At 44.6% G+C, this 14,185-nt stretch overlaps 1 protein-coding gene across 1 annotated transcript; it reads right to left on the bottom strand.

Moving 5' to 3' along the window:
- Positions 1–6,820: 6,820 nt before the first annotated feature.
- Positions 6,821–10,805, bottom strand: LOC123425582 (pheophytinase, chloroplastic). Its single transcript, XM_045109273.1, has 9 exons — positions 10,481–10,805; positions 10,296–10,388; positions 9,595–9,803; positions 9,190–9,334; positions 9,026–9,098; positions 7,795–7,941; positions 7,589–7,714; positions 7,304–7,478; positions 6,821–7,204 (listed from the first exon to the last, which is right to left on the bottom strand). The coding sequence occupies exons 1-8, from the start codon at positions 10,699–10,701 to the stop codon at positions 7,419–7,421; spliced, it is 1,074 nt and encodes a 357-aa protein (XP_044965208.1). The 5' UTR covers positions 10,702–10,805; the 3' UTR covers positions 6,821–7,204; positions 7,304–7,418.
- Between the last annotated feature and the right edge of the window lie 3,380 nt (positions 10,806–14,185).

Genomic DNA, 14,185 nt, shown 5'->3' with positions numbered 1-14,185 from the left:
ATAAACCAAAAAAAGGGGGAGCGCCCCTGGGATCCGAACCCACGACCTGATGCACCAACACACAGACGCGCTCCACTATGCTACGATACGGCTACTGATAGAGCAGAGGGGTACCACAGGGTAAACTAGCACGAGCACATGTTCTCTGCTCTGCACGCCGGCGACAGGGAGGACGCCGGGGCAGCTCCTACTACTGCTGCGCTCACGAGAGGGCAGCACTACTCTACATCGATGGGCTGGCGCTACGAGGGGGAGGAGGCCCCTGCTCTGCAACACACAAACACGAGCGCACCCACACACACATGCACACAGCTACTGCACCTAATGCACCTGTTGTCGTTCTGCTACTGATAGAGGAGCACAGCGTGCCACCACGGCGGATCTAAGCCGGACCAAGGAGGAGGAAGGAAGGGGGTGAGGCTCCTCACCTTAGGGAAGGAAGAGGGGAACCGACCGAAGGAGAAGGCGCTGGAGGGGAGGAAGACTGACGACGAAGAAGCCCCTGATCTGCAGAACCGAAGCAGGGGAAGGAGCACCGGGACCGAGGCGATGGCGAGCTCCTGGTCGACGGTGAGGACGCTCCTCGACCTCACCGAGGACAAAAATGGGGCGCGGGCACCTTTCCCGTGCCCCTGGACATGGCCGCCGGCGTTGGAGACGACAGGAGGAAGGAGATCAAAGCTGCGCTCCTGGCCAGGAAAATCACAAAAAGGAAAAAAATAGACACAGGGCTACATGTTGTGGAAAAATCAAACTAAAAATGTCCCTGGCCAGGAAATTAAATAACCTATTTAAATAAAATACAAATGGAATTTATGGAGCAACTTAAATAGATACAAAACAACAATTTAGTTTCTGTTTTGGATTTATTTGCACCATTATTTCAACTTAACAAAACATCAAATATATCACTCCAACATCCCCACAATATTCCCTAAACATTGGACATTTTTAAATCAGCTTAGGAGCAAGTAGGATTTGAACTTGAGATAAAGAGAGAGAGAAGGGATTGAAAATAACAACCCATCACAAGCCACTACTACACCCCACATCATCACATGTGCATCATCACATGAAATCACAAGATCACATCCAACAAGATATATGCACACAAGACATGACATGACACAAAATGGTATGCATGCATGCAAGGAAGAAAATAAGTGACACATGAAATCATACATGCATAGGAATCTCTCATATCAATGACAAGGTGGTCCCACATGAAGTAGGTTCCAAATAGGGAAGGTTTTACACTTGGGGCATTACAAACTCCCACTCAAAAAGTACATCTCTCTAGTCATTTGAGTGGTACATGATCCAAATTCACTAACTCAAGTCCGATCATCACGTGTGTTGAGAATAGTTTCAGTGGTAAGCATCTCTATGCTAGTCATATCAACTATACGATTCATGCTCGACCTTTCGGTCTCATGTGTTCTGAGGCCATGTCTGCACATGCTAGGCTCGTCAAGCTTAACCTGAGTGTTCCGCGTGTGCAACTATTTTGCACCCGTTGTATGTGAACGTTGAGTCTATCACACCCGATCATCACGTGGTGTCTCGAAACGACGAACTGTAGCGACGGTGCACAGTCAGTGAGAACACAATTTCGTCTTGAAATTTTAGTGAGAGATCACCTTATAATGCTACCGTCGTTCTAAGCAAAATAAGGTGCATAAAAGGATTAACATCACATGCAATTCATAAGTGACATGATATGGCCATCATCTTATGCTTCTTGATCTCCATCACCAAAGCACCGGCATGATCTTCTTGTCACCGGGCCGCACCATGATCTCCATCAACATGTCGCCATCGAGGTTGTCGTGCTACTTATGCTATTACTACTAAAGCTACGACCTAGCAATATAGTAAACACATCTGCAAACACAAACATTAGTTTAAAGACAACCCTATGGCTCCTGCCGGTTGTCGTAGCATCGACGTGCAAGTCGATATTAACTATTACAACATGATCATCTCATACATCCAATATATCACATCACATCATTGGCCATATCATATCACAAGCATACCCTGCAAAAACAAGTTAGACGTCCTTTAACTTCTTGTTGCATGTTTTACGTGGGTGCTATGGGTATCTAGTATGATCGCATCTTACTTACATAAAAACCACAACGGAGATGTGCAAATTGCTATTTAACCTCTCCAAGGACCGCCTTGGTCAAAACCAATTCAACTAAAATTGAAGAAACCGACACCCGCCAGTCATCTTTATGCAACGAGGTTGCATGTCAATCGATGAAACTAGTCTCTCGTAAGCGTACAAGTTATGTCGGTCCGGGCCGCTTCAATCCAACAATACCGTCGAATCGAGAAAAGATTAAGGAGGGCAGCAAATCGAACATCACCGTCCACAAAACCTTTTGTGTTCTACTCGAGATAACATCTACGCATGAACCTAGCTCATGATGCCACTATTGGGGAACGTTGCATGGGAAACAAAAAAAATCCTACGCACACGAAGACCTATCATGGTGATGTCCATCTACGAGTGGAGATTTGGATCTAAGTACCGTTGTAGATCGCACAACAGGAAGCGTTAAGAAACGCGGTTGATGTAGTGGAACGTCTTCACGTCCCTCGAACCGTCCCACGAACCGTCCCGCGATCCGTCCCACGGTTCGTTCCGATCTAGTGCCGAACGAACGGCACCTCCGCGTTCAACACACGTACAGCTCGACGATGATCTCGGCCTTCTTGACCCAGCAAGCAAGACGGAGAAGTAGATGAGTTTTCCGGAGTTTTCCGGCAGCGTGACGTCGCTCCGGTGGTGGTGATGACCTACTCCTGCAGGGCTCCGCCCGAGCTCCGCAGAAATCCGATCTAGAGGTGAAACTGTGTGGTTTAGGCTAGAGTTGAACGTGGCAAAGTTGTGTATCAAAAAGCACTAAACCACTAATATATATATATGAGGGAGGGGAGGGGCTAGCCTTGAGGGACAAGGCCCTCAAGGGTGCACAGGCTCTAGGAGGAGGAGGACTCCTCCTCCAATTCGGTTTGGGAAGGAGGAGTCCTCCTCTTCCTTCCCACCTCCCTCTTTCCTTTTCCTTTTTCTTTTCTTTTGGGTATTTTCTTATGTGGCACCATGGTCTCCTTGGGCTGACTCCACCAGCCCACTAAGGACTTGTGGCGCCACCCTAGGGCCTTGGGCTCACTCCCGGGTGGGTGGGCCCCTCCCGGTGAACACCCGAAACCCATTCGTCACTCCCGGTACACAGCCGGAATTGCCCGAAACTTTCCGGTAACCAAATGAAATCATCCTATATATATATATATCAATCTTCGTTTCCGAACCATTCTAGAAACCCTCGTGACGTCTTTGATCTCATCCGGGACTCCGAACAACATTCGATAACCACACATATAACTCAACTATACTAAAACATTATCGAACCTTAAGTGTGCAGACCCTGCGGGTTCGAGAACTATGCAGACATGACCCGAGACACCCCTCGGTCAATATCTAATAGCGGGGCCTAGATGCCCATATTGGATCCTACATATTCTCCGAAGATCTTATCGGTTGAACCTCAGTGTCAAGGATTCATATAATCACGTATGTCATTCCCTTTGTCCTTCGGTATGTTACTTGCCCGAGATTCGATCGTTGGTATCCGCATACCTATTTCAATCTCGTTACCCGCAAGTCTCTTTACTCGTTTTGTAATACAAGATCCCGTGACTCACACTTAGTCACATTGCTTGCAATGCTTGTGTGTGATGTTGTATTACCGAGTGGGCCCCGAGATACCTCTCCGTCACACGGAGTGACAAATCCCAGTCTCGATCCATACTAACTCAACGAACACCTTCGGAGATACCTATAGAGCACCTTTATAGTCACCCATTTACGTTACGACTTTTGATGCACACAAGGTATTCCTCCGATGCCAGTAAGTTATATGATCTCATGGTCATAGGAATAAATACTTGACACGCAGAAAAAAATAGCAATAAAACGACACGATCAATATGCTACGTTCATAGTTTGGGTCTAGTCCATCACATGATTCTCCTAATGATGTGATCCAGTTATCAAGTGACAACACTTGCATATAGCTAGAAAACCTTGACTATCCTTGACCAACTAGCTAGCCAACTAGAGGCTTGCTAGGGACATTGTTTTGTCTATGTATCCACACATGTATCTATGTTTTCATTCAATACAATTATAGCATGGATAATAAACGATTATCTTTAAACAGGAAATATAATAATAATTATTTATCATTGCCTCTAGGGTATATTTCCAACAGAGAGGAGGATGGAGGGGAAGGTGGTGTCGATGGCGTGGGGGGAAGAGTGAGATGGGTCGAGGAAGGGGAGAGACATGAGGCACAGAGGAGGATGTATCGGGAAGGAGAAGGAAAGAAATATCGTTCATAAAAAAGCTCTAGGAGGAAGAGCGGGGGTAGTAAGAACAAGACTCATCGAAATTCACATCACGCGAAATGCGCAACCGACAACCAACAGGATCCCAACATCGATAGCCCTTGTGCTCATCGCTGTAGCCAAGAAAAATACACTCTACCGTTTCGCGGGTGGTAGGGAAGCGGCGATCATCAGCGCACGAGCTGTTTCAAGAAGATGACGATTCTTACGTTTCGCACCACCATTCTGAGCATGGGCACTAGGACATGAGAACTGGGCAATAGTACCATGTTTTGCGAGAAAACCACGCAACATCTGGGAGATATACTCTCCAGCGGAGCCGGCACGAGAAGTATGAATAGACGTGGAAAACTGGGTGTGAACCATGGCAACAAATCGTTTGTATATAAAGAGAACCTCACTACGAGATTTCATAAACTAGAGCCAAGTGTAGCGAGAGAAATCATCAATAAACAGAACATAGTAGCGATGACCACCTTTCAAATCAAAGGGAGCAGGACCCCATACATCGGAACGAACTAAGTCAAAAGGACGCAGAGATACAAACTTACTAGTAGGATAAGGTAACTGGGTTTGTTTTCCAAGTCTACAACCATCACAATGTAATGAAACATCTCCAGAGACAGACCCTAAGGCACCCTGACGCACTAACAACGATAAGCGGGAGCAATAGATGTGACCAAGCCGATGATGCCACTGCTGGAAGGATGCAGAAGAGGAGGCAACAAGAGCATGGGAATTGGCAGATATGGTGTCAGCGGAAGGACCACGAAGCGAGTCAACCTCCCAAAGCCCCTCTGACTCACGAGGCCGAGGGCCATCACCAACCAGAGCCTTGGTGCAAAGATCCTGAACAAAGCAAGAGTTGGAATCAAGAATTACACGACAACCAGAATCAGTAAGTTGGACAATGAAAAAGAGATTCATGGTAAGATGAAGAACATGAGAAACACTAGGAATAGAAAAAGACAGAGTAGAAAGAGTGCCACGACTAGCAACAGGAAGGGGTGTGCCATCGACAATGAGAACACTAATAGCAAAAATCAAGAGGTCCAAGAGAAGACAACGCAGAAGAATCAGAAGACATATGAAAAGAAGCTCCAGAATCCAGAACCCACGAAGATGTACCTGACTATGTAGGTGTCGGCGGTGATGGAGGGGTGGAAGCAGTCACAGCGGCAGCGGAACCTGTCGATGAAGATACTGAGGAAGCTAGGAGGCGCTTGAGCCGCACAATGTCGTCGTCAGTGAGTGACGGAGTCGAGAAAGACGCATAAGTCCCATTGGAAGAAGAGCGCCTCTGGTCTCGATGTTTCTAGCGACAATCATACTATGAGTGACCTGGTCTGGAGCAGTAGCCACAGAAAGTGTCACTGCGCGACCGACCCTTCTCAACACCGACAGGGTAGGAGCCACGGGAGCAACAGGGCAGGGCGGACAGGGGACCTCGTCAGAGAGAACGCCTCACAGGAGAAGACCGCACATGTGAATACGCATGAAGCCCACAAACTCAGCATAGTTGGTGTCATCGAAGATCATCGAGCACCGAGGAACAACGACATAGCCCAAAGAGGACATGAGGAGCTCTCTTTTTTTGGTCAACCTTCATAGGAAGCCCGATCTGGATCGGGCACGAGCGGGAGTCAGCCTGGACAAGGAGGGGGCGACATCGGTCGAACGAGGAGGCAATGGTTGCGGCCGAGGAAAGGGCAACAATGGCTGGATGGGCAAGCGACGACGATCGAACAAGGAGGGGGCGGTCGGCATCGAGCAAAAGCAATGGGCAACAGGCAGAGACGAGGAGGCTGCCATGGGCATCAGATCTGAGCGAGGACGACCAGCGACGGGCGAAGACGAGGAGGTCGTCGGGGAGCATCAGATCCCGGCAGGGACGGCCGACGACGAGCGAATCCTAGAGCACCCACGGAGTTGCATCGTGCAGGAGAGAGGCTAACCTAGCATCTAATACCATGTTGGATAATGAGCAACTGCTCTTCATAGGGGTCAAAGATCAATACATGTACATGTGTGGTAAAAGTGCAAGAAACCCCATATACAACGGGGATATACAGAAAAGAGGCTATACACATCTAAGACATCGTATTATCAAATGTAGCCCTGTAAACATCAGTGCAAAAAGTATGACTGACACAGCGGTGACGAAAAAAACCTAGCCGCCGATGCTATGACGACACGGATAAACGTCATGCCACATTTATTTTCGTATTCTTGGCGGAAGCAGAGATGAATACTGATCCCAAAAATGAAGTAAATATTGTCAGAACTGAATAAAACGCAAATACGGTGTAAACACACGCATATACGGAGTATGAAACAAAAGTATGCCAGAATTTTAAAACCTGCTTGAACAATACAGAAAAGCACAACCAAGATTGTTGCATTTTCAAGATGATACTAATAATAGTGAGAACTTTAAACTTTTGGTCAAGCACTCCTAGGGCAAAAATACTTTTTGGTTAAGATACCAGAACATAGAACAATTAAACCCGCTTTCTCTGTATGCAAAGAAACCTCAAGTGAGAAGATTGGTAACATTGACTATGGAGACAACGAAAATTATATACAAGCATACATATGCAGTTGCGTTCACTTTCGATGAACCTCCCAACAATTCGACCAGAATAAAACACCTGTGCTGCTCATACCAACCTCCGTTCTGAGGACATGGTTTCTTCAGCTGAAATAAAATGAAATCAGATAGTTCCTCCTCATGTCTCATACCTGAACCATAAATGTGTTCCCCACCAGAACTCAAATGGAAGTTCTGCAAAGAGAAAATGCAAATTATATTGCCAATGAAATAAGCAATGCAGTATTTTCTACAATCAATTTCACATCAAGTATTTGTGGTAAATATTCTTACCATGGCCTACAAAAGAACGGCCCATTTGTGATCCTCAAGTAAAATTGACATCCCCATATTCCAGCAACTCTTTGCTCGAGTGGCTTTAGTAAAGAGAAAATAATATACCCATGAACTAACTATGGAGCTTAACAAATGATTCAACAAGTGGATTTACAAGCTCAGGTGCTTCATCCTGCAAGGACAAATACAAACAAGTGAGACAGATGTCACTTGATGCATACAGATTGTTACTAAAATGCTAGGTACAAAATATTCAACTAAATCCAACTGTCGATAGAGCACCTGAGGGCAGTGTCCAACATTCGGGAAGACAACAAAATCTTCAACAGCATCAAAAGACCCGTAGGCTCTTCCAAGTTCCACAGGCTCCCATGGATCCTTCTCTCCCCAAGCTACCAAAACTGGACACTGCACAGTCCAAAACAACACCTTATGTTTCTAATAAAATCGAAAGAAACGGCCAATCACACAGCTGAAGGAATCCTAACCTTCACCATGGGCAGTAAGTCTTCAGGTAGAGGACCTCCAGAGTAGCAGATAAACTCAAGGAATACATCCACAGCACCAGGATCAAGCCCTGGCTGCAAGATAAACTGAACCAACTCATCTGTGACAGCGGATGTGTCATGGTAACACTGGAATTTCAGCAGAATTAGAAAAGGCAAAGGATGAGAAAATAAGTTCCAATGTGAGTGAAAATATCGAAGCAAACTTTAAATAAGTAAAACAGAAAAGGTCGAGAAAATAAGCTCCAATGTGAAGGCAGGAATGAGATGGAAGATAGGACTCAACACACATCTATTTGCTCATCGGCTGGGGTAAATATACAGGTTACAGAGAGGCCGCAGCCGAGAGGAGATCGTGTGCCACTACTCAGGTGATCGTGTCCCACGATCACGTACAGTGTCTGGATTATACACATGCACTGTGCGGTATATACACGGTGTACTCTGACACAATGTAAGTGAAAATATCGAACCAAACTTTAATTAAGTAAAGCAGAAAATCAGATTCTGTACTTCAGAGACAATTAAATAAAAGCATCTCCATGGTTCATGAAAAAAGCCCCATACAGTATTCTTGTATTTGCATGAAGCTGTTTCAGTTGCAAGTTTCTGGGAGGGAAATCCTATTAGCATGCAATTAAACCAAATGAAACTGTCCTCTAGAATGCAAGGTATACAACTCGCATGCTTGCTATAACATGCATGCATATTATATCTGTTCCCTTATCAGATTCAAAATAATGTGCCATCAGGCATCACTTTTCTAAACTGAATGACAAACATTAGTGTGATGCAAATTATCTTATACAAACTTCTACGTAAAATAAAAATAAATAAATAAATAAAGAAGCTACACTGCCACTTCAATGGGGCAAACATACATATTGCTGGGAAGAATACACTTTGCCACTGAATGAGTTGTAACTTGTGAAATTTTCTCTCAGATGGAGAAAGGCAGGCTTATAGGCATAATTTTGGTTTAGGGCTTAAGCTTATAGTAGCTTTCAGTTTCAGGTCAAGCTTATAGGCCTTAGCTCCAATACCAGTAATTTTTATGGCACATCTAATTGTATTTACAGAGGGATTTGTTTCTCCTCATATGATTCGGTTGGGGCAATCCAGATCTTTTGCTTTTACCTATTCAAGATGTTCATCATCTGAATATTATGTGGTATAATTTTTTTATATAAAGATGGTAGGTTGAAATAATTACCTGACACAGAATATTTTTCACAGATTCTGGTGTTGCAACAGCGTTAAAGAAGAGCTTCCCAACAACAGTGTTCCTGACAACCAGAAAAGGCATTATACCAAACTACTAGTGAGTAGTGAGCACCAAGCCACCAGCATAACGAGAAAGCATAAAATGTGAGTTACCTTAGGAGATTTTGAAATGATCTGATAAAAGGCCTTCCGAACCATGGCTGCTTGTTGATATGAAGCATCCTTAGTGAAATATCCAATAAAACAATACCTTTACATGTTTGGGGTTCCATAACAGCTGCCTGCAGACCAACAAGCCCTGCAGAATAATGGAACAACTGCAAGGGCTCAGAAAGATGTTTCTCCTAAAATTAATCTCTCCAGTTCATACATAAATAAATAAACACAAGATTGTTGATCAATCTAATTTAATCAGCATCATTCATTTACTCATCATGGTAATAATTAAATATATAAACAGTTCCAATTTCTGAGCTAGGATAGCCAGGATATTGCTATAAATTCATTGGCTATATAGAAATAGAATGCTCGGTTACTCTGTGTAAACATCCAACATACCTCCAATTGAATTGCATATGAAGAAAGCATCACTCTTGACAACTTCAGCACAAAATGTATTCAACTGCTCTCCCCAAGTCTCAAAAGTATAAAAGCTCTCTTCAAACTCGCGTGGATTAGGTTTATCGGAATAACCATAGCCAATTAGATCAATTGCATAGACTCTATTTGCCATGGCAAGAACAGGAATATTTTTCCGCCAATGGTCACTGAGAAAATAAGAGAAATAAGTACTACATAGTTCCCAAGAGAAGGGAAGACAGCTAACTTACAGGGGAGAGAAAACCTGAAGATTCTAACAGAAGAAAAGAAACCTAGTCAATATAATTAAGGTAGAGTCCACCCCCGGGTGAGATACCAGAAATTCGCTCATGACTGGAGTTGAACCTTCATAAGCAGCATGCACCACTGCAAGTCTGCGACCCTACCACTAGGCACTAGCCCGGTTTTATAAAGATTCTAATAGAAGAACTAATATAGCTTAGGACCAAATAGTTCTATTATTAGTAGCACAGTAGCACATAAGTGGGTGGCCCACTAATACTTCTGAAAGAACAGTGCACCAACCGGACACTTTAGCAAATTGGTATCAAAAAAAGTATAACAGCAGTTGATAAACTGTAATTATGCCATGAATCCATGATCACTGAAGAACTTTTTGTTGCCTGCAAATAGTAGACTGTAAACAAGAGTGTGCGCACCTGTTTGCCCCGAAGCCATGAATTAGAACCAGTGCAGGGCCAGACGTACCGGCGCACTGGTAGCGAATGTTGTAGCCCTTCCAATTCCATGTGCTGCACACGAACGAAGAAAGGAAAAATCAACAACACCATTATTTTTTACTTATAAGGAAAATTGAAGGGACAGCTCAGAAATTGGCGCCGACCTGGTACGTGGCTGGGGCAGGGGCTCCGACGGGGCCGGCGCGGCGGGAAGGTTCTCCTCGACCGGCTCGGCCTTGGAGGCCTCGGCCCGCAGCCGAGAGCGGGGCGAGTTTCCAGAGGAGAGCCGCGAAGACGGGGCGTGGTAGTAGGCGGCAGTCGCGCTGCGGCGGCGCGCGGACAGGGAGACCACGGGGAGGGGGCTGGGTGGGGCCGCGCACGCCATCTCGCCGCGCGCACGGCACGGTGCTGCTCGAGGCTGCCGAGGAGGCGAGAGGAAAGCGAGGCCGCGGGGAGGGAGGGAGGGGGCTTGGACTGGGGGAGAACCTTTTTTCCAACGGAGCGTGTGGCGCGAGTCATCCGTGCCTGATGGGCGTTCCGCCGCGTGGGCGAAACGGGACGGCGGGAGGCCCGGGGCAGAGAACGGGAAGGCATTGGTTTTGAAATCACTATTGGCCATGTATAATGGTCGCAAATGGATATAGATGTTTCATCATAAAAAAACAGTTTGATGCATTTATATTGATTTTTTCTCTTCAATGCAAGCAATTACCAGGAAGTCTCATCAAAAAATAAAAAAGCTTTAATACACATGCATCTCTACTTTTTACTTAACTTTTTCATCTTTTACATCGAACCACACCTTTTCTTTTCAAGCATATCTCTCCTGCATAGGATCCCGTTTTTTTATCTGAACCTACTTTTTCTGACATCCGATCCTATATTACATACGGGGCATCACCTTGAAGCTATTCATTGTAAGATTGCGACAAGTGACGTACTACATGGGTGTCACTTGTGGCGACCTGGGAGTTTTCCTTTTTTCGTAGATCCGTATTTTAAAAATGTTTTATCTCTTAAAATCGTGCGTTCAAATCTTGAACTTTTTTCACCGTTGGGTTCTCGCGTCGAGATCTTCAAAACTAGATACCATATTGATAGGTTTTGACAAACTTCTTTTTACGAAAAACCGGACGAAAAAACCGGCGTCTTTTTCTTTTCGAGATGTACGATCGTGCCTCTCGTGATAGCAAAATCGTACCTCTCACGGAAGCAAACCGCGTCTCTCGCGGAAAAAGATAGAACAGAAAACATATTTTTTTCCTTTCCGAAAGGCACGGTAGTGCATCTCGCGATAGCAAAATCGTGCCTCTCGCGGAAGAGGAAAAAGAGAAAGCAGAAAACGTGTTTTTTCACTTTTCGAGAGGCACGGCTGTGCCTCTCGCGATAGCAAAACTGTGCCTCTCACGAAAGCAAAACCGTGTCTCTCGCACAAAACGCGTTTTTTCCTTTCTGAGAGGCGCGGTCGTGCCTCTCGCAATAGCAAAATCGTGCCTCTCGCGGAAACAAAAGCGTGCCTTTCGCAAAAAAAAGAAAGAGCAGAAAACGCGTTTTTTTCTTTTCGAGAGGCACGGTTGTGCCTCTCGCCATAGCAAAATTGTGCCTCCCGCGAAAGCAAAACCGTGCCTCTCACAGAAAAAAGAAAACAAAAAACGCATTTTTTCTCTTTCCCAGAGGCACGGCCGTGCGAAAAAAAACCAAAAAAACACTCTAAAAAGCCGAAAACACGTGCGAAAAAAAGCAAAATACGCAGGGAACACTCAGAGCGCGACACGTGACGGCGACTGAGAACGCGCCAAACGACAGCGCACGGGAGCGATCGCTGGGAGGCTCTCGAAGGAGCGCTCGCTAACTAGTTCTCACATTTGTTTTGGGTCGCAATAACGTCTAACGCCCACACGTGTGGGCGTTAAGTTTTGCCACATGTTTCGTCTCATGTGTTGTGTAATAGAAATAGCTCACACGCCTACGTGTTGGTAAAACAGCTGACGTCCATATATTCGGTCTCCTACCTCACATCATCACATGCATGCATTTAGTGTTTTTTTTGGATTTTTAGTTTTTAAAATGTTTTATCTTGTAAATGAACAATCTGATTGAAGATTCGTTTTCACCATTAAATCCATCGCGACGAAATCTTTGAAACTAGATCTCATATCAATATGTTTTGATGACTTTTTTTATTAAAAATTGTCATGTCTATTGCACATAAATTGACATGGTCTTTACATTGAAATTGTCATGATATGTTTCAGCTATTTTTTTCTTCTATCTTTAAAAATAAATTTTGACATTATTATAAAATGGAGAATTAAGAAACTAGACTTGCCATGAACCATAAACTAAGATTGCCATGATGAATTACCATGATGAAAAAATTGTCATGGTGAATTAATAAAAATTGCTTGAAAAGTAGTTGAAAAATCTAGCGGTAGCTTTAAATCTAGAAGAAAAAAATAGATAGAACATGTCATGTCATGACAATTTTAGTGTAAACACTAACAACTAGAGGGTAAACATCATGGCAACTTTTGATCAAAAAAATTCATCGATCATGATCAAAATTCTAAAATTACCATGATCTATGAATTAAATTTGCCATGATGGATTACTAAAATTATCATGATCCATGTATTAAATTTACCATGGTTAATTACTAAAAATTACCATGGTCAATTAATAAAAATTGCCGTAAAAAGTAGTTGAAAATATAACGATAGCTTTAAATCTAGAAGAAAAAATAGATAGAACATGTCATGGCAACTGTAGTGTAAACACTATGACAACTACAGTGTAACTTCATGGCAACTTTTGCTCAAAAAAAATTCATCGAAACATATCAACATGGGATATAGTTTTGAAGATCTCATCGAGACGGATTTAATGGTGAAAACGGATTTTTAGTTGGATTTTTTAATTAGGAGATAAAACATTTTTAAGCCGAAAACCAAAAAAGATTCCTACTGAGAGAGAAACGGGCATGCCGGCAAAGTGGCTAAATACCCACACATCAGCCCAGTCCTACGTGGCATAGAAAATCTGGCAAAACTTGCCAAGATTCGTGCAACCACAAACGGACGCCGATCTATGCGTGTAGGCGAGATGCAAACGCCCACACATGTGGATGTTATCTTTTCTCTTGATTTTTTGTGAGCCGTGACTGGTGGACTGGACTCGACGAAGACGAACCGCGGGTTAGAGCATCTTCACCCGGTCAGCCCTCACGCGCGTGAAATAGCATTGCTTGGGGGTACGCGGGTAAAAATCGATGTGAGAACTTGGATTTCTGGTTGCTCTCTCAAAGGTCGCCCCCAACCGACTTTTTTAAAACAAACTCGGTCTAAATTCGGCTAAAAACGACTCAAATTTAAAGAAAATTTCATAGTGTTTATTGTTATTTGTATAAAATTGAAATAAAAACATAATCTAAAAAAGAAATTGAACCCCGTCCTCGCCTTCTAAATGTCGAGAATCTTGTAGAAGTTGGTGTAGTCACCGTCGTCCTCGTTGTCGTCCTCCTACGCTCCGCCGCCATCCTTGCCACACTCCTCCCTTGGGCGCCGCGGCGAACGGGGTTGGAAGGCCCGGGAGCCTCCTCGTCGCTGTCGTCGAGGATGATGACACCGTCCTCCTCGCGACCGCGGCGCTGGGCAGTGATCTCTTTAAGGGCGCGGTCCCGGACGTAGTCGTCCCACGCCCATTTGAGGGCGGTCTCGTCGGCGGCGGCCATGGCCAGGTGCTCCTGCTTGACGGGGAGGAGCGTCGGCTCCGTCTTCGCCTTGACGAGGCGGGAGGAGGCCGTCCGTGAAGAATCAATGGAAGACTGACTGGCGGCGCAGCCTTCGCATCGATTCTCGTGGGAAACGAGG

This window comes from Hordeum vulgare, chromosome 2H, assembly GCF_904849725.1.
Source record: "Hordeum vulgare subsp. vulgare chromosome 2H, MorexV3_pseudomolecules_assembly, whole genome shotgun sequence".
NCBI lineage: Eukaryota > Viridiplantae > Streptophyta > Magnoliopsida > Poales > Poaceae > Hordeum > Hordeum vulgare.
Note: the sequence above shows the minus strand (reverse complement) of the source record. Positions and strands in the feature narration are given on the sequence as shown.